Source organism: Branchiostoma floridae, chromosome 6, assembly GCF_000003815.2.
Source record: "Branchiostoma floridae strain S238N-H82 chromosome 6, Bfl_VNyyK, whole genome shotgun sequence".
NCBI lineage: Eukaryota > Metazoa > Chordata > Leptocardii > Amphioxiformes > Branchiostomatidae > Branchiostoma > Branchiostoma floridae.
This window is the reverse complement of record NC_049984.1, coordinates 4,841,330-4,861,491: the sequence shown is the minus strand read 5'-3', so window position 1 is coordinate 4,861,491 and position 20,162 is coordinate 4,841,330. Positions and strand designations below refer to the sequence as shown.

General features: G+C 44.4%; 2 protein-coding genes across 2 annotated transcripts in view; both read right to left on the bottom strand.

The window, feature by feature from the left end:
• Positions 1 to 10,487, bottom strand: part of LOC118417510 — a 16,859-nt gene extending 6,372 nt beyond the window's left edge. Inside the window, exons 1-5 of the mRNA XM_035823093.1 lie at positions 9,528 to 10,487; positions 5,511 to 5,668; positions 4,838 to 5,102; positions 3,792 to 4,125; positions 1,002 to 1,591 (exon numbers count right to left, since the gene is read on the bottom strand). Of these exons, the coding sequence (XP_035678986.1) occupies positions 1,002 to 1,591; positions 3,792 to 4,125; positions 4,838 to 5,102; positions 5,511 to 5,668; positions 9,528 to 10,110 (1,930 nt within the window). The 5' untranslated portion in view covers positions 10,111 to 10,487. The remainder of the gene's footprint in view (positions 1 to 1,001; positions 1,592 to 3,791; positions 4,126 to 4,837; positions 5,103 to 5,510; positions 5,669 to 9,527) is intronic.
• Positions 10,488 to 14,465: 3,978 nt separating this feature from the next.
• LOC118418308 (glucose-fructose oxidoreductase domain-containing protein 1-like) lies at positions 14,466 to 16,051 on the bottom strand. Its single transcript, XM_035824166.1, has one exon. The coding sequence runs from the start codon at positions 15,825 to 15,827 to the stop codon at positions 14,628 to 14,630; it is 1,200 nt and encodes a 399-aa protein (XP_035680059.1). The 5' UTR covers positions 15,828 to 16,051; the 3' UTR covers positions 14,466 to 14,627.
• Positions 16,052 to 20,162: the final 4,111 nt, after the last annotated feature.

Below are 20,162 nucleotides of genomic sequence, written 5' to 3'. Positions count from 1 at the left end.
GTCCATTTCTATCACATTACTAGTAATACCAATTTCGACCAACGATCTACGGAGCCAAGTAGAGGGTAGGTTTCTTCTGCGAACTGACTCTCCTGGCCAAGTATTCCCCCTTTTGTCGATTTCTACGATCCATCCCCCAAGTTTTCACACAGAACCTCAGCTGATATTCATCTCATCAGTTACCTGAAGTCCTCAAAATATAACTCGATATGGTAGCAGGTGATGAACAGAGAAATGTACTCACCAAGGAACACAGTCACAGAGCATAACAATCGTGAGAAAAACACGGGAGAATTACTTTCCCTAGAGGTTGTTATCAACTGCGAGCGTAATATTGGAAAGTGAAGCCCATCCACATCTCTTTCCAATGACGTTTACCTCCCCAACCGAAGTCAGGCCCTGTCCGAGGTGGGGAAAGTTGTGTAAAGCGCCTTTCCCAAAGGCACAGCATCTAGTGTTCTGGGGCAAACTCCCTATTACATGTTACGCCAACTCTGGCACCTGATAACTAACTTACGTATTGGTAGTTCTCGCAGACCTCCATAAGCTGAGGACACTGGCTCAGGGGGTTGAGTAAATGTTATTTAGGAGCTTCATCTAGCAAAATCAAACAGTTCGACCCATACAAATAAGTTATAATTGGGGTATTACTGCAGCTCATCCCTTATAGCAGCCTAACAGAGTTTAGCCCCACGCTGTATGGGTCTGCATGCCTTTTTCAGTTAAGAGTTTTTGCGCCTCCTGAATTCACCGTTACTGAGCGTTACCAAGACCCCCATGCAGACCCCCCTCGTTCCAAATAGTTCGTAACTGGGAGAATGGGAGACCCTAGTTCAATCCTGGCTAGGGCATCTCGGTTGGGACTGCGCCCTCGTCTTTCGGATGGGACGTAAAATGGGGGTCCGGCGTTTGAGAAGGTGCCTACAGATACAGCAATGAAACTTGCTACACATCACTAGTCTGTGTAACTAAGAACTGCAAGGACAAAATGTTATACTTACCTATAGCGTAGGCGTCGGAAAGAGAAAACGCCATGGAATAGCTGAAGGCCAGGAGCGGCATGAAGACGAACTGAGACAGGGCCCCGATAGCCACGCCGTACGGCCTCTTCAGCACCGCCACCACCAGAGGCCACTCCACCGCAGTCCCCATCGCGAAGTGGTTCACGATCAGAAACGGGAGGAGAATATAGGTCAGAGCAGAATCCACGGGCGGTCGTTCTCTGATCACTTTCACCGTGTAGTCGCGAACTATGGTAGTTTCTCCCGGCGAGTTTATTTCGAAGTCCAGGGTCGTAATGCCAAGATGCCCAGCCTGCACAGGTACTAATAGACTGTTGTTAGACACAGCGCTTAGATTGAATGTGTCCTGGCTCAGCATAGCTACCGAACTCCTAGCAGACGACACCTTGAGCAGAATGGAGTCTGTCGAGTTTGGACCATTGTATATGAGCGTGACGTTGTCCTCTGTACGCTCTAGTATGCTCAGAATCTCCGGCTCGAACCAGAAGTCCGGATCCGTGTGTTGAAGGAAGGTGCCGGGGAGGACGCACAGGAAAACCAGCACGGTACAAGCGAAGGCAGCCATGGTTCTACGCCGGGAACAACAGAGTGCGACCTCTCTCCGTCGCTGTTTGAACCCTGCGCGCTTTGGTCGAGATATAAAGCCCATGTACAGCAAACATTGCGTCAGTTATCAATAGAAGATTTCGTAACACGATAATATTGTTAACATGGCGCGTACGTACGGTCAACTTTTCTTTATTAGCATAGCGGGACTGACGTATAAGAAGACTGCTGAATATAAGCTTTTCAAAGCTTCCTTTCTGACGTAATCTCCAATATAAATCATATGTGAAGTCTGTGCCTGACGTCCTGCATTGCGTTCAGCTGTTACGTAATTAATAGCTTGCACGAAACTGCAACATACAACCATAAATTATGAATACTAGAGACATGCATCTTGGTGTGGTCCTTGCGGCTACATATCTTTATTGCTTAATAGTGACATGTAATCATTAAAGCACTTTTGATACTTCCTCATGTAAAGGCGCCGTTAGGTTAGCGGGGATTTGATTTTCGTGACAGTGAGAAAATAGAATGATCGCAGTAGTATTCTAGTTCATGGCTGAATCGTTCTTTGTTCGTAAGATCACGTGTCTGTAACTCTCGCGAGTTTACGTTCTGAAATTATTGGTCATCAGTATTGATCCTGAAGAAGGCAACAGTGGTCGTTGAAAATTCGATCCGCGTATACCATGTACTTTTTCGTGACGTCGCGACAGCAGTGGATTGTTCATTCCTTGACTGATGCTGCAGCTGTTCAGTCGAAAATTTAGGTGAGTCCAATTTTTGTGTTGGATATTACAGTTTCTGCGCCGGTAATAACAGAGTGCGACGCTTTAACCCTGTGCGCTTTCGTCGACATATAGAAGATTTCGTAACACGATAATATTGTTAACAAGAGTGAACGTACAGTCAGTTTTTTTTACCAGCATATAGCGGGAAACATATAAGAAGGTTATTGGATGCATTGAATGCATCTACAATATAAGCTTGTGAAAGCTTCTTTTCTGACGTGATCTCTAATATATTAAGTCATATATTAAGTCCATGCCTGACTTTCTTTATTGCGTTCAGCTGTTACGTAATGTATATACATAGCTTGCACGAAACTACAAGGCTGTTTATTTTTCTTTTTTCCGTAGTGCCCTTTGCCAACATATGAACGTTGCGCGAAGAAATTATGAAAAATAGAGACACGCACCTGGATCATTGTGACTTTATACCTTTATTGCTTATCAGTGACGTTTAATTATCTTAATTATTAAGCACTTTTGATACGTCATCATGTAAATGCACCGTTAAGTTCACGGGGATTTGATTTTCGCGACAGTGAGAAAATAGAATGCTCGCGTAGTTTTTTTAGTTCATGGCTGAATCATCAGGTTCTTGGTTAGTAAGATCACGAGTTTACGTTCTGAAGTGATTGGCCATGGTCATCAGTATTATTGATCCTGAAGAAGGCGACAGTGGTTGTTGAAAATTTTATCCATGTATGCTTTTGTGTTGGAAAAAGTTTATCATTGTACTATGATTACTACCAACACAGATCAGCTTCCATGATCATCTGGTATGTTAGTGTTACAGTGAGACACTGTGTACCGGTCACGTGATACAAACTGTGCATGCGAACTTTAAACCGTGCACCTGCTTATAGAAAAATTGTGCGTCTACATCCGAAAATAATTTCATCAGGTTGGTAGATCATAGGACGTAAGTCAGAGTTTTCTTTTACACAACCAGTTTTTCTCACCTGCTGACGTTTCGCCGCAAAAGCGCCACCTACATCGGCTACATATAGCGGCGAGAAGCAGAACTCCAGTTAGAAGCTCTGAGGAACATGTCTGATAGGCATCGAAACGTCAGCAAGTGAGAGAAACTGGTTGTGTAAAAATTTAAAAAAATTAAAAAAACTCCTTGTACGTCTACAGTTGGGGATCTCCCTTTTTCATGTCAGATATCACAACAGGATCAACTTGTCCATTGACGGTGCTAGCAGCGAAACTCCAACTTATAACCGTGCACCTGCTTATAGAAATACTAGTAGAAGACGCGTAATTGCACGGTCTATTTGCCAGTGAATTTCGTGCAATTATCCGACTGGTGCAACAATGCGGCTGTTGTTATCCAGCTGGACCGCACCGGTTTAGGATTTGGAGGTTCCATGCAGTTAACAGAAGTGTGCATTGATACGTTGTGCAATTAAGTGGCTTCTACTGTATTGTCTACAGTTTAGGATCTCCCTCTTTTATGTCAGATATCGCAACAGGATTAACTTGTCCATTGACGGTGCTAGACTGGTCCTCAAGATTAGTCATCTGTTCTTCTTTAGCGACGGGGTTTCTACACCGGTAGATGTTATACACTGCGACTGCCAGCAGCGAAAGGCCAACTTGGAACATGTTGCTCACAAAGTTCACTGAGAACGAGAGGTCTGCTTCCGGCTGTGGGAACGAGAGCCGGATCATGGCGGAAGCCAGCGTTCCGTTCTGCACCCCGGTCTCTATGGAGACGGTCCTGGCTCTGTTGTTGTCGAGGCAGAAAATCTTGGCCAGCACGAAACCTGGAAGGGAACAAAAGAGTCTAGTTTGGCAAATTGTCACGTGACTAAACCATCAACTGATATAAGCTCGTCCACACTTCCGTGTACGCATGCGCGGCGACAGGAGTTGTAGATGTCAATGAAATTGTCTCCGATTTGCATAAAAATGTTAAGACGTACGTATCAAATGTCACAGGGCCTTCGCCTTTGAAACATTACCCAGCGTAATTCCTGCCGTTGCGCATGCGTACTCATTAGTGTGAACGAGCTTATAGAGCCTGTTTGCGCTCACGTGACTATGACGTGAGTATTGTCCGCCATGTTGGACGGTTAAACGTCAAATAAACGCCAGACGTCGGACATACCGACTACAGATTCAGTCTGAGCGGCAACAGCAGCGTCGGTAAGACGGTATAACAAACAGTTCCATGGTTATCCACCAGGTACAGTAACTTTAGCCTCTACCAGGCTTCGTGGATCGGTGGTCTAATTGTAGAAATTGGACAAATAGAGTCTATAGTACGCTAGGGGAGTCAGCCGGCCAGAAGAGTACGTTTCCTCACCACCTTTCCGAGGTGAGGATAATGATTGTACCGATCCACGGAGCCTGGTAGAGGCTACAGTAACTTCTCTGCCTGTCCTGCGTGGTTCTTGGTTCTGAGTGTTATCTGTTACGCTGGAATCCGAACTGATCCAAACTTATACCCGGACCGGAGTATTACTTCAGACTTACCGATGATAAACCCAGTGAATGGCAACAGAAACGCTACCAAGATGGGTTGCCAAGGCGTGTAGATGACGTGAAGGTTGACCATGACGCCCATGACGATCAGAGCGAGGATGAAGAGGCCGCTGACGGGCCGGATGACCTTCATGACCTTCTCGGCGATGTGCGGCTTCTTGTGCCGCAGGAGGATGCCCAGCAGCTCGGGGACGGTGATGGAGATGAGGGAGATGATGATGTTCGAGAAGGGCACATTGATACTGTTCAACTGGAACTAGAATATAAGACAACATATACACGTCTTCAGTGTTAATGATATAACTGAAGTCATCTAACTATCAGTGACCACAACTATTAAGTAACCAAGAGAGTCTCCTCTCCTACCATTAAAGGTTACACAACAGTACTAACAAGCAATACTACCAACAACTTCTCCATTTCCTCCCACGGCCTCCTTGTGGAACTGTGACCGAACCAACCACTGACAAGGATCTACGACAGCCTTTTGTGCTGCAAAGATTTGTAGGACACAGTGACTGTTCCTGAATACAAGTACACAAGTTAACGATCGCACGACGTATGTGACATACTAGTCTCTACCAGACTCCGGATCGCTACGCCGTTTATTGGTCTTGCGAAACAAACAAACAAACAAACAAACAAACAAACAGTATCTACTGACCGCCCGTCCATAGATGAAGAGAGAGAGAGGCATCATCCCCAGGGCTAGACATGTTGACACGAATGTCATGGTCATGCTGAGGGGAAGGTCGGCGTCCAGGAAGAACGTCAGGATGTTGCTCAGGCCGCCTCCCGGGGAGGACCCGATCATCAGGATACCTGGGCAAGGAGACAAGAGCGGATTGTAGCCGTTAGTGACCGATGCAATAGCCAAGTGGGTATAGTGTTCGCCTTGCATTTGGTAGGTCGTGAGTTTGATTCCCGGCCGAGTCATACCAAAGACTTTAAAAATGGTACATGCTGCTTACTCTGCTTGGCACTCAGCATTTGGGAAAGAGTATGGAAGTTGATAACACACCACTACCAGTGGACTAGCCCCCTGCTGTAGTGATTGCACAAAGTTGTGTGGCCAAGGGCTGCTGAAACGGAGATGCGCGCTGCCCTATGCGCCATCAGGCGCGGGAAGGACTTTGACTTTTTTGTAACCTTCATTAAGACCATGTTGATTTGTTTATATGGATGGAATCAGCACGCGCATCAATTTTCGTTCGTTCCCGAAGAAGAAACGTTTTCGACAATACTGTAAATCATACAAAGCAGCTGTAAAATGGGCGCCGGGATTTCCATTACTGTATGTGGCTAGGGTACAGTGCTGCAAATTCATTTAAGTTCGCGGGATGACGCTATGGAGCGAACTCAAGGCCATCGCAAACACTCCACTTTCCCGCTGCCGCGAAGTTTAAATTCCCGAGAACAATTGGGGAAACATTGTGCCATGACTGGAAGACTTTGACACCGAGGTAAGCAAAGGTGATGCAATGTGTGACTCCCTTTGTAACCTAAATACGGTGTAGCCCTTGTTTGCATATTTCTCCAGCATGACGTTGACATTGGACTCAGTTGCCTGGCTAGAATAACACGAACGATTTGGTTACGATCGGCTAAGACCTGCATGAGTCTGATAACTCTGATTACAAATATTTTGGGGTTGGGAACCAAAGGAAACCTAACAGTGGAGTTGGCACCAAAATGGACATCGCTGTGTCTAGATTTAGCGTTGGACTTGGAGTCGGGTGGTATTCTCCAAGCAGAGGTCGGGTCGCGGAGACAGTAGTGGTTGGTATCTTTACCGGCTCGAAAGGACCGACCACTTCTATCTCAGCGACCCAGCCTCTGCTTGGACTCGGAATAGTCGGATGGGGCAAATAGGAGAAAGCTAGCTAAGAAAGGGAGGCTTGAATAAATGGTCGGTGATCGCCAAGCCACATGTACCGCAATGCAAACACTGTCCCGTATTAAAGGGTCACCAAAAGGTGAATCCATGAACCTTGGGATTTGCTTGGGGAAAAACAGGAGAACTTTGAAGCGCAAAGTGATTGATGTGACCACTGCAAGGGTTTGGCACCGAGGCAAGCAAAGGCGCTGCGATGTGTGACTCCCTTTGTAGTCTGAACACTGACTGTGCGGCTCTTGTTTTGCATGTTTCTCCAGCTGGACGTTGACATTGGTCTCAGTTGCCTGGCTAAAATAACACGGACGATTTGGTTACAAGCAGCTAAGACCTGCATGGGTCTGATAACGAATGCTTTGGGTCAGCATGGCAACCAGAGGAACCCTAACAGTGGTGCTGGAACCAAAGAGAACATTGCAGTGTCTATAGTTTTGCATCGGGGCGGGTGGTATTCTCCAATCAGAGGTTGGGACGCGGGGATGGATCACTACTATTTCCGCGACTACTAGTAGTCGAATGGGACAAAATAGGAGATAGCTAGCTAAGAAATGGATCCTTAAATCATGAAATAGTCGGTGATCGCCAAGCCGCATGTACCGCAATGCAACCACTATCCCGTAAGGGTCACCGAAAGGTGAATCCATGCATGAACCTTTGGATCTGAGTGAGGCAAACTAGGAGAACACTTGAGTGATGTGAGGCCGGTGTCCGTATTGTAAGACTGTGAAGCGCTAAAGTGACCATCATGTGCTGCACGACTATCTCTGGGTCCATATAGGTGTCGTAGGGGCATCTTCTCTGGGTAGTTTTAAAGACCGCTTGCAGATAGATGTGCAAAAGTTAGGTGTGACGGATCGTTCAGTGTAATATAACCAGCTGCTGCCGCGCCGCGTGCCTGCGAAGCTGGTGTTACGCCGAACGTCGGTTATACCGGCTATATAGATACAGATACAGCTACTAGTATACCTTTTTAGACAGAATACTAGTAGGGGAAAGTTCGGCGATGCGAGGTCGGTGACCGTAAGGCTGTGAACCGCAAAGTGATTGATGTGACCACTGCAAGGGTCGATGACCGCACGACCATCATCGAGAAGGACGATTGCCATAAACCTATAGACCACAAATATCAGAACGCCGATTCAAATGTGTCATGCATGTTTCGGAAAGGATATAAACGACACGGAGTTGGAATTCTTCTCAAGTTATGGTAAGTGTTTTTCCTCGATTATTCAGGGATACTTAAGGGATTACGTTATTAAACGCCAACCGTGGTCTGGAGATGACCGCGAGGCTATGGTCAGACATCACGGTGTGGCAGGACTATAGACAGACTAGTGTGCTTTGTTGGGCTAAGATCATTCATGTGACAACGTCTAGGACAGCAGCGACAAAATGTCACAGTTTGTGAGCTAATATTGACCCTTGAGATCAACCGAGACTGGTACCTCCCAAAGTTTGTGTATAACAAACATGCCAAATGTTTTCGTCACCGTGTGCGGTTTTCGCTAATCTCTATCACACCAACTACGCTGCCTATAGGGAGAATACCTGTAAATGCATTTAAGTTCTTGGGGATCTAATTTCGCGTTGGCGGAAAAAGGACTTTTCGTGGTGGCTTTATGTTCGCGGTACCACCATGCACTGCGGTCTCTTACTGCCATGGAAAAAATGTTCGCAGTGGTTTTAAATTCGCGGTGAAGTGGCGACCGCGAAAACCGCGAACATCTAATCACCGCGAACATTTCTGCATTTACAGTATTTGCCAGAAATTCTTGCGATCCATCCCCCAGTAGGAAGGCTTGGTGGAGGTCAACATCAACTAATATTCATCTCATCAGTTATCTGAAGTCCTAAAAATACAACCCGATAACGTTACATATGTAAGATCTGATAATAGGTGGTGAAAAGATAACTGTGTTTGTCCATTAGTCGCCAACGAAACCCAGACAAAAGGAACACATAGCTTTGATAACGATCGTGAGAAAAAATACACGGGAGAATTACTTTCGCTAGGAAAATTAGGTTTAGTCTATCGAGGAGCTTTCTTTTATAAAAGTCCCTTTGAGACTGTAGAGGCAGCGGGTTGTTATCCACTGTGCGCGCGAAAGTTTTAGTGGAAAGTGAATCCACATCTCCTTCAAACGACGTTTACCCCCCCCCCCCCCCCCCCCCAAACGAAGTCAGACCCTGGGTGGAGAAAGTCGTGTAAAATGTCTTGGAATTTGTCAAGGGCACATCATCTAATCTTCTGGGGCAGGCACCCTATTATATCTTACGCCAACTCGACGAATAACTTTGGCACCTGATAACTAACTTACGTATCACATGTATAGGCTTGCTACTTCTCTGTGTGTGACAAACCTCAATAAGGTGAGGACGCTGACTCAGGGTTGGGTTGGGGTGTGTGGCTGGCTGGCTTAGGTTGTGACTGATATAACTGTTTGAAGTAGGGTGCAATCGTTATTTGTACATTGGCTTAAGAAGCCCCTTATTTTATAGGTTGACTCCTCCGGCATGTTGTCTATCTATTTGGCTAATTTTTGCTATTTTTCCAGCGACCTATGGGGTCTGGCAGGGACTAGCACTCCAGCAGGCGTCTTGCTCCTGACGTGGACAGGGATTCTACTCGTTGTCCGCCTCCCTGCCGGCTAAAAGAGTAACCCATAACAGTTATCAGTGGGGACTTCAGCTATGGAACAGTTCGACCCAACCTCTGATTGGAGATTGGCCCTATGTGTCACTAAGAACTACAAGTGTCAGAGCGAACGGACGGTTATACAAACTTACCAATAGCGTAGACGTCGGAAAGGGAAAACGCCATGGAATAGCAGAAGGCGAGAAGCGGCATGAAGGCGAACTGAGACAGGGCCCCGATAGCAACGCCGTACGGTCTCTTCAGCACCTTCACCACCAGAGGCCACTCCACCGCAGTCCCCATCGCGAAGGCGTTCACGACTAGAAACGGGATGAGGATAAAGTTCAGAGCCGCATCTCCGGGTGGCCGGGCTCTGTACACCTTCACGGTGTAGTCCAGAACTGTTGCACTTGATCCTGAGTCCATTTCAAAGTTTAGGGTCGTAATGCCAATATGCCCGGCCTGCACAGGTACTGATAAACTGTTGTTAATGTTAGACACAGCGGTTAGATTGAATGTGTCCTGGTCCAGCATAGCTACCGCACTCCTAGCAGACGACACCTTCAGCAGAGTGGAGTCTGTGGCGTTGTACAGCACCGTTACATTGTCCTCTGTACGCTCAAGTATGCTCAAAACCGCTGGCTCAAACCAGAAATCCGCCGGATCCGTGTGTTGAAGGAAGGTACCGGGGAGGACACACAGGAAAACCAGCACGGTGCAAGCGAAGGCAGCCATGGTTCTGCGCCGGTAACGAAGGTATACAACAGAGTGCGACCTCTCCGTCGCTCTTTGAACCCTTCACGGCGCATGCTGTCTATCAATGTATAAAGCCCAACAAACATTGCGTCAGCTATCAATAGACGATTTCGTAACATGATATTGTTAACATGGCGGGAACCTACGTCACCATTTTCCATAAGCACAGCGGGACTAACATATAAGAAGACTACATAGCGTGTATCTATGAGCTTTTGAGAGCTTCCCATCTGACGCGATCTCTTATGTACGTCCGAGCCTGACTTCCTGTATTGCGTTTAGCTGTTACGTAATTGATAGCTTGCACGAAACTACAAGGTTGTTTATTGTTCTTCTTTCCGTAGTGGCCTTTGCCAATATATTTCTACTAGCAACTGTTGCACGAACAGATTATGAAAATTAACTTGAGACACGCATTTGGGTTTGGTCCTTGTGGCTATATATCTTTACTGTTTATTAGTGATGTTTAATTATTAAAGCATTTTTTATACTTCCTCATGTAAATGCGCCTTTAAATGCTGGAGATCTAACTTTGCTCTACCTCGCAAGAGGGTGACTGATGATGACGTTCGTGGGGATTTGATTTTGGTAAGGAGAAGGCGAGCAGAAGACATGCCAAGCTTTCCGCAGAAGTCATATGTTCGCTGTGAAAATAGCCTCTACCAGGCTTCGTGGATCTGTGATCTAATGGTAGAAATTGGACAAATAGAGTCATTAGTACGCTAGGGAAGTCGGCCGGCCAAGTAGAAACATTATCCTCACCACGAAGCCTGTGAGGGGTCGGTTTGAAGAAAAGATATAAAATTAATCCCCCCATTATTTGTGGTGAGCATAATGTATCTACTTGTCCGGCCGACTGCCCTAGCGTACTATTGACTCAATTTGTCCAATTTCTACAATTAGACCACCGATCCACGGAGCCTGATAGAGGCTATGTGAAAAGGCTACTAAGAAAACTGCGAACATTAACCCCCCGCAAAGTGTTAAACATTTTGATTTACTGTGTCATGTGAGACCCCCTGCAGATCTATGGGTAGACCTACTTAAACGTGCTGAGTCTTACGTTTCGTATTGCGTGTGTGGACTTTACTATAATGCCGTTAAATTAAGCTTGACATATTTCAATAGTATTTTTCATTCCGTTGATATTCCACCGATCTTGTGCCCATTGGATAGGCACTTGACACGGTTTTCCTCGCTTCACTCAGGTGGAAATGAGTACCTAGCTTCGGTTAGGGCTTTCCCTCGGATAAGTGGATATCAAGTGTTTGAGGAGAGCCACACCTCGAGCACGTAAAAGAATCCACTACGCGTATCCAAAAGAGTAGGTGTGAGTGGTTAAAAAACTGCCGTCCTATGGTCGCACCTGGGGGAATTACTGTCGTATTGAGGTCCCTAGGCGCTGTTTACAAGCCGCAATACAGAATCTTGCGATTTAGCCCTAGCCTGGTATCCAGTCGTATTATAGCTCCCGAGTCTCATCTGTCCTCTCCGCTAATTTAGCCCCGCCTATTGTAAGCTCAGCCCCTGGCTGCGAAGAAGAGTACTCGGTCCTCCCAATAAACATAACTACTATACAGACTATGACTCTACGCAAAGGAACTAAATGACAGTGGAGACTATAGTACTAATGACAAAATACAATACAAAATACATAACCTTAATGTTAAAACCTAGCAAATTATTAATATACATAAGGCCACAGCAAGTAAATTTTATGGATGACATCCTCTGCAGACTGCAAAAATAATGAGATAATGCGAAAAAAAAACAAGATGGGTAAAAAAAAAAAACATGGCTAAATTTTCAAAATAGACACCATAAACGTCGTAACAAGAGTTTAAGTGACAAAACATGGTAGCACTGACAACAAATCATTAATTCCTGTATTCAAGAAGTGAACTAGTATTGTTACCACTAGTGTGGTAGACGTATTACTAACCAAGTTGCCAACTACACTCAAAACTTCCATAGTGGTGCCACTTTTACAGCTATTCAGCTGGTTTCACTTCTATAACTACAGTAATGGCTACCACGCTAGTGTGACTTCTACAAGTACAATCATTAGGCTAAAACACAACATACTTTCCCATTTTGACACTTTCTCGTCATGTTGACCATTTCCAAAGAAGAAAAAAAATCTTGTTTTTTTTCCTGAAATCAGGCGAAAATTAATGAGCGCACGGATGTCATCCATAAAATTTACTTGCTGTGGCCTAACAGCAAAAGCAAAAATAATCTTCATTGATATCTTTATTTCAACATCAAGGGTTATACAACCTCATACTGGAAACCAGCTCCACAATCTATGTCAACAACAACAACAACATTTTTTTTATAATAATAAAACACATCTAAAACCACAAATAGGATCTTCATCTCATTAGACTTTCTAGAATGAGATGTTCCTGCAATACTTCGATATCCCAGCAGAGGGCGTGGCAGTTACAATTTAAAAGATTTTCAGAAGATAACTGGTGATACACAACTACAAGCCCTCCATAGGGTGCAGTCTACAAGTATAATACCTTAACCATTTTCACTTTACATATTGCAGAAGATGTAATCCATCCAAAGCTACAATAATAAAATTAATTCTGCATCCAATATATATGGTACTTAACATGTAGTACACATTTTGACCATCATCTTAAGCAACATGCACTGGAGATTTGAAAAGCTTCATGAGAAATTTCTGACTGTCAAGTCTGGCAGCCTACTGACATATAATGGCATCCACCCATCTTTGTACAGTACTTACTATGGGCCTTAGACATACACTAAGAGCCTTCTATATATCCGACAATAGTACACCTAAGTATTAAACACTGTTCATACCCCCACCACTGAAACCCCTTTCATCTAAAGGCTGCAGCCCACTATGCCCAGTGTACATATACACATAGAACTATCCAATAAAATATGCCTTTCAAAGTGAGACAATCACACATACATGTATATGTACTTCACATAAAACACATATCTACCTGTACAATAATATTTTGAGTTAAAGTATACTAGTATTCTGTTGTTTCCACAATTACCTGTACGTAGACTTCAGAATGATACAGTTTCAAACTTGATAGTGTATCTCTAATACATTATGACAGAGCTAAAAATCACTGGAATCAAAACACATTGCAGTAAGTACCAATTATACTTATTGGAGAATAACAGGAATTTCATGGTTTCTTTTAAGGTGTTTGCATGAAACCTCAAAGCCAACATATTAGTAGGTGGAACCTTAGGAGAGCAGATTTATAACTTTGCATGTGGCTAACATCATCATAAAATTAAGATTTTCCTGGCAACTTTTAGGATAAACCATCAAGAATGACGGACAATGCTTATTCAAAAATGCATACATAGTCACATTAGTGCAAATACCCTAAAGGTCTCTCAGATGCTAATATACTTCTTGGTCCCCTTCAATAATTAGACAATACAGTCAAACCTGTACAAGTGACCATCCCTACATAAAGACCACCTGATCACTGTAACCACTTTAAGTGATCCCTTGAATAATTTTCCCCATTGACACAAGCATTAAAAATCCTGTCTATAGTGACCACCTGTCAGCATAGACCAGATCTTATTGGGCAACTACAAATGTTTTTCCTGGTCAGTTTTGATTATACATAGTGACTATTGCATACATATGCTAGCAGGGCTTCTATGCTTTACTCTTACATCATTTACATGTAATAACTTGTGTTCTGCAGTACACATGAAATCTGATAGATGGCGATGTGACTCCATCTAAAGTACATGTACCTCTTTATAATTCATCTTGCACCTATTCTTATTTGCTATCTAAGAAATCTTGAGTACATACGAATGCAACTGCATCTTCATACACTTCCACAACTTTTCTCTAAAATTAATAATTTCTTGTACATGTATCAACAATATTGTATGACAGAAAGTATTTTGCTCTGCAAATGTTCATATATTTGTGTACCACAGATTTGAATCACATAGAATTAGAATTACAGATATACTTTTAAAATAGACAACTGAAAAACAATGACACTGGCACTGACTTAGAAACACATATTGGCACGCAGTCATTTTGAAAATGGTCCTCTTTTGAAAAATCGCATCGTAAAATCAAAGGGAAAGATGCATGTCATTGTCTAGGGTGATCTGTTAATATGTATTGACCACTAAAAATGGTAAAATCTATGACTTGGTCAAAGTTTTTCTAGGTTTCACATTTTTTCTGTCATTTTGGCCAACCTGTGCTCACTTCCTTGTGTGATTTGACTGAATTCTGATAATCTTTCATAATACATGTACTTTTAATAGACACACCAATTTTGTCTGTCAAGATCACAGAATTGCCACTAGCGACAAGATTCTTTTTTTAAATGACAGAATGATAGCATGCCTGCCATCTAATTTACTACCATGGCTCCTATTTTGTGAGGGAGTGGGAATAGGAGCCCTGGTCAGTAAATGGCACCCAGGTTAACAGAATAGGGAAAACCCTGGATTTAGTGCAGTGAGACTTGGCTGTGTCTGAGAGCCGAGGACAGGAATGGGTTAGGGTCAGGCTCCTCTGTCATGATGTTAACTTTCTGCCACCCTCCATTCTCTTGGTTGGACTTACGGATGGCGTCCAACACCGTCTGCACGTAAAGCCCATCCTCGAACGTCGCCGCGATGTCCACGGCCTCCTCAGCCCAGCTCCGCCGATCTTCCACCTTCCCGAAAGACTCCTTCAATGCGTCGACCAATCGCAGCAGTCCCTTGAGGTACGGTACGGGGAGGTCGCCGGAGTGATTCGTGATGCCGAGTTTACGGAGGCTCGGTAGCTCATCCGTCGTGTCAGCCAACAAGATCTCCTCCTTGCTAGAGTCATTGGTCTGCCCGTAGAGGTCGGCGTCGCGAACGACCAAGCTCCCCTTCTTCCCGACGATGAGGACTTCGTGTAAGAACCGTCCCGGCATGTGGGAGTTCAAGGTCACGGTCGCACACGCCCCTTTCTCCAGCTGCATCTGGAAGCTGCAGAAGTCGTCGCTGGTGATGTGTCGGATCCCCCGGATCTTCTCAGTCTGCTGCAAGAACGTCTTCAAGGTGCCCTGCACCTTTGCCGCCTTCTGATTGGTCAGGTAGGTGATGATGTCGACGATGTGCGAGCCAATGGTGTTCAAGACTCCGCCGCCCATCACCTCGTCACACATCCAGTTGTACTTCTCGTGGAGGAGGCTCCCGCAGTGGACCCGAACCTCGCAGACGAGGATCTCCCCGATCTCGTTGTCTCGGATCATCTCACGCATCTTGATGAACGCGGGGAGGAACCGCAAGCCGTGGGTCATGAGGGACATGAGGGTCGGGTAGTACCTGGCGGCGTTCACCATCCTAAAGGCGTCCAGTTGACACAGGCCAGCTGGTCTCTCACACAGGACGTGTTTGCCTATTCCCAGTGTTTTCACGGCGATTTGAGCGTGCAGATGGGGAGGGTTCTCCACGCAGACAACGTCCACGTCTTGGTGCAGCAAGACATCGTCCACTTTACTCGTGTAGAACGGTATGTCGAGCTCCTTGGCGACCTTCTCGGCCAGATCGCTGGTTCGGCCCCACAGGGCGGCGACTTTGAAGCCCGCGGACTGGAGAATGCAGACCATCACTTTCGACAGCGATCCCGTACCGAATACGCCGACTCCGGGCAACATTTTCACCTTGTCTGGCATAGCTAGTAAAGCTTTAGTTTACCTGTGTTTCTTCACGCGGCTGTCAGCGTCAAAAGTCGCTCAATAAAGGATTAAAAACGCTGAAGTCTTGACGTTTCCCCCTTCTTTCCCACCCTCGGCGGCCATCTTGCTCCAAGGGTCAACATTGATTAGGGGCGTGGCTTGACGACAGTTGTTGTAAACAAATCGGTCAGACAACATAGGACATGCAAATGAGCATTTTTAGGACAGAAATAGATCAGATAAGCCATTAAGCTAGACAAGTAGCGAGTTACATTTCTTGAAATGCCATGTCTTTCCACCTGTTTTGCAATGAACGGAAAATTATACTTTTACGACAGTTTGACATTTTGAGGCAGGAAACTCCAAGTATAATTTGGGCGATTACATTTTCCAAAAGGAGCAACAATTATGAATATAAAGAAGAAAAAATTGAATAAAGTGTATTGCATGGTATACAAAAAAATGAAAGTATAAGTTTGCTTAGATTTTTTTTTGGTTTTGATTAGCATTTTCACGTTTTTTTGTCGTGTTTTCGATGTTTTACCCTATACGTCAATGAACTAGTCCAGTTATGTAACTTGCCCTGCAGGCGAGGAAGGAGGTGTATGGCTGCGTCACTGAAAATTCTCTTCAGGAACCTGACATTTTGGCCGCGCTACTCTGCCCAGGTGAAGTTTTAAACCCTCCACATGGGTAACGAGGCCTCTACCGTGAGTCTAACATCTCTGTTGTGCATATTTGGGGCCGCGAGTGCTTGGAAGAGCACCGGATACAGCTACAAGGACACTTTGCGCGGTGTGCACCAATGTCCGCCTTATGAAACTCCTGTCAGCTTCCATTATGAAAGAAGAGTACGCATGAAAATTAAGACTTTGTTTCGTTCCCCTTTTCTTGCCAGTTATTGTTTCGCTCCCCTTTTCTTGCCAGTTGTTGTACAACTCAAATTCTGCACTGTTTCAGATGTCTGTCCAGTGTTCAACCTCCATGGTTTAGGTCTTCAAATACTGTTGTGTAACATTCTGGGCTTTGATTCTAATACAAGGACGTTATATAACGTAAATGTTAACGTCCTTGTTCAAAAGTAACAGTTATGTAACGCCTTTGTAACAAAAAAACGTTAGATAACTTTTGCTGTATAATTTTTGTCTGGTTAAATCTGGTTGTTTCAGACAAGGGGCTTTGAAATGAGGGATAATGTTACACAATCATATGATTATTGTTAACATAAATTATGGGACAATCATATAACTCACAAATGTTATAAGGTTACAAATACATTGTAGAAACAATAGGGTTAGTCACTTTGGCTATTTTCGGCTGGAATCGTGACAAATCGCAAGCCCCCACCCCTTTTTCTCTGATGTCATGACTCATTTTCTCAAATTTGCATAAAATACTTCCTGATCATGACTAGACTGAAAAGTTGTTGAGTCAGTTCTCTTGCTGTTGTTTTCCTGTTAGTGTGCAGTTCTGTGTGATCGTAAGCTGAGAACTTAGCAATCATAGGGAAAGCTAGCTCTAAGTTTAAGGTTTGTATTGTGATTATGTATGTCCCATGTTAGTGTACGTCTGCTTTTATCAAATCTAAGTTTTCTAACCTCCCTATTTTATGTGTTTTGACATAAGTATGACAAGCTATTTATTCTGATTGTATGTATTGTTTCAAAACAGAGCTGTCTCCAGCTGTTTTTGTCCCTTACACTTAGCTGTATTATTTGGGACCCCATGGAGTTAATTTTCGTTTCTACATGTTAATCTGTACGAAAACGCATTTTCTTCAATTACATGTTATGGAGTTAAGAGTTTTTGGCTGTATGTGGTAAAACTTTTGTCTGTCCCAACAGGAACATTACTGTCCCAGGACAGAGAGGTTGGTTCTGGAGACAGTGGTTGCCTTATGTGTACTTTGTTCCTACAAGTATAGCTACTCTCACCCGTAAGTGTAATTCCTCGTCAGAAAACAGTTATGAATAGATGTAAATTTTAAGTAATAATTTATACTAAAAAACCATTTCTATTGTTTGACAGTTGGCCCCGTCCAACATGCCGCGTATCGAGCCCGACGTGATGACGGAAACGGCGACATTCGCAATGAGCTGATTCTGGTTCCCCGAGGCGCAGTTCGGCTGCGCTGAGGGGGTGATCCGCACAAAGGTTGGCTACACCGGTGGCACAAAGGTCATGCCAACCTACCATGCACTGTGAGTCCTAAACTATGTTTCTACTACTGTGTATTGTAAATAAAAAATTGTCTCCAAAAGCACAGTTGAGCATAGGGGCCCCAATGCTGTGATTAGGGCCTAGTCTAAACTGTGTTTCAACCAGGATAGGTTTTTTTATTGTTTTGTAAGTTGTAACAAAGTTTGTTTCATGAAGTTTGCCTGTTTGAAATGCTGGAAATAATGTACCTGAGTCCAGCCTTGTTAGCCTTGGCCTGATTCCGATGGTCGTCACCACGGTTGACCGTTGGGAGCGGACCAAAGTGACAAGGCTTGACTCCAGGCTAGAGAAAGCCCCCAGACCCCCCTACTGCCCACACCTCTGCTGCTAGCTACGTGGCTTTGCCATGATAAGTAGCCCCCTGTGCTGTGAAAAATCCCACTGAGAAACCTGATCATCATACATTGCTCTTAATTGCATTGAATTGCATTTCCATAAGCTTAAAATGACAGATTTAACTAGGAAAACTAACACTTCCCTATCTCACAGTGTCTTTGTGAAAGTCTATTTGTTCAGAACTTCGTGTCCAAAGAATCACAAAAACTTCGCAATGGCAGGTTCCTTTCAGTCTCACCCTATATGTCACATGGAGTCTAAATTTATAATTTTACTTCCTTCTGGCTACAGCCCAATTTTGTTTAAGTGCAAGTCATTGTTATGGGAGTGAGACTATTACATCATTCATGTTTTCGTTGCTATGAAACGTGACCATTTGGTTCCATAAACTGTTAACAGTTGTGTAAATCATTGTTGTGTGTCAACATTCGTACAGTGTTGTGTTTTGAAGGCAATGAACTTAGAATTTGGGATATCGTTGAAGAGGTTCATCAGTCACGTATGTTTAAGTTAATATCAATTTTCTTCGAACAATGACTGTTTATTAAAGGTAGAGAACGTACCTCCAAATTTTCGATGTCTGTCAGTACATCTTGGACGCGGAGAATGGTCTAGTCTCAATCTCGTGAGAGAATACGAGACTAGACCAGGCTTGATTAGATCATCTGTGTGAATAGTGAACCAGCGTGAATATGAACAAGAACTTTTCGAGCACATTAACAGTCAACATGAGAGCATTCAGTTCACCATAGAGAGGGAGAAAGACAACCGCCTCCCTATGCTGGACGTCATGATGATCAGAAATCCTGACAACACCATTACGACAGATGTGTTCCGTAAAGAGACCCACACCGACCACTACTTACAGTGGTCTTCCAACCACCCTGTACAACAAAAACTTGGCATAGTAAGAACTCTTATGCATAGAGCAAATACCCTCATAAAAGACCCAGCACTGAGAGTGGCAGAGAAAGAAAAAGTGAAGGACGCTCTCAGGCAATGTGGCTACCCAGAATGGGCCCTGAGGGAGGGGGACAACAACAGTAACAAGGGAAAAAAGCAGAAGGACAGTCACACGGAAGAGAAGGCACCCCCCGCGAGTTATGCCGTACTTCCATACATGAAAGGTATTACCGAACGATTAAAACGCGCGTTCGCTAAACACAATGTTAGCCTTTACTCTAAACCAGGCTACACTCTGCGGAATGCCTTAGTGAGACCAAAAGACCCCTTACTGCCTAGTGAAAAATGAGTTATCTACAAAGTTGCGTGTGAGGAGTGTGGTGAGGTGTATGTAGGTGAAACGGAAAGGTCTTTAGGGGAACGAACCATGGAACACCAAAAGTCCTTAGACCGTCTGGATAGTAAATCCGCGTTAAGCCAACACCACCTGCAGTCACGTCACTTAGTTACTACTAAGCCAATCTCGGACAATATTGAAATCATTGACCTTGAGGCACGCAAGGCCCACAGAAAGATCAAGGAGGCTATCCACATCCAGCTGGAGGGAGCAAAACTTAACCGCAACGAGGGTTGGGAGCTTCCCAAGTCCTACCTACCTCTTCTCCGCAAGGAGGCGGGGGGAGGGGGCAGATGATCTATTCAAGCCTGGTCTAGTCTCGTATTCTCTCACGAGATTGAGACTAGACCATTCTCCGCGTCCAAGAATTTGGGATGATTGTACTGATGATTTTTTTTTAAGGCGTGGTAGGTTGTAGACAGAAGGGAAACAATTATATTTCAACAAACTTTTATGTTGTTTTTATTCTCAGAGGA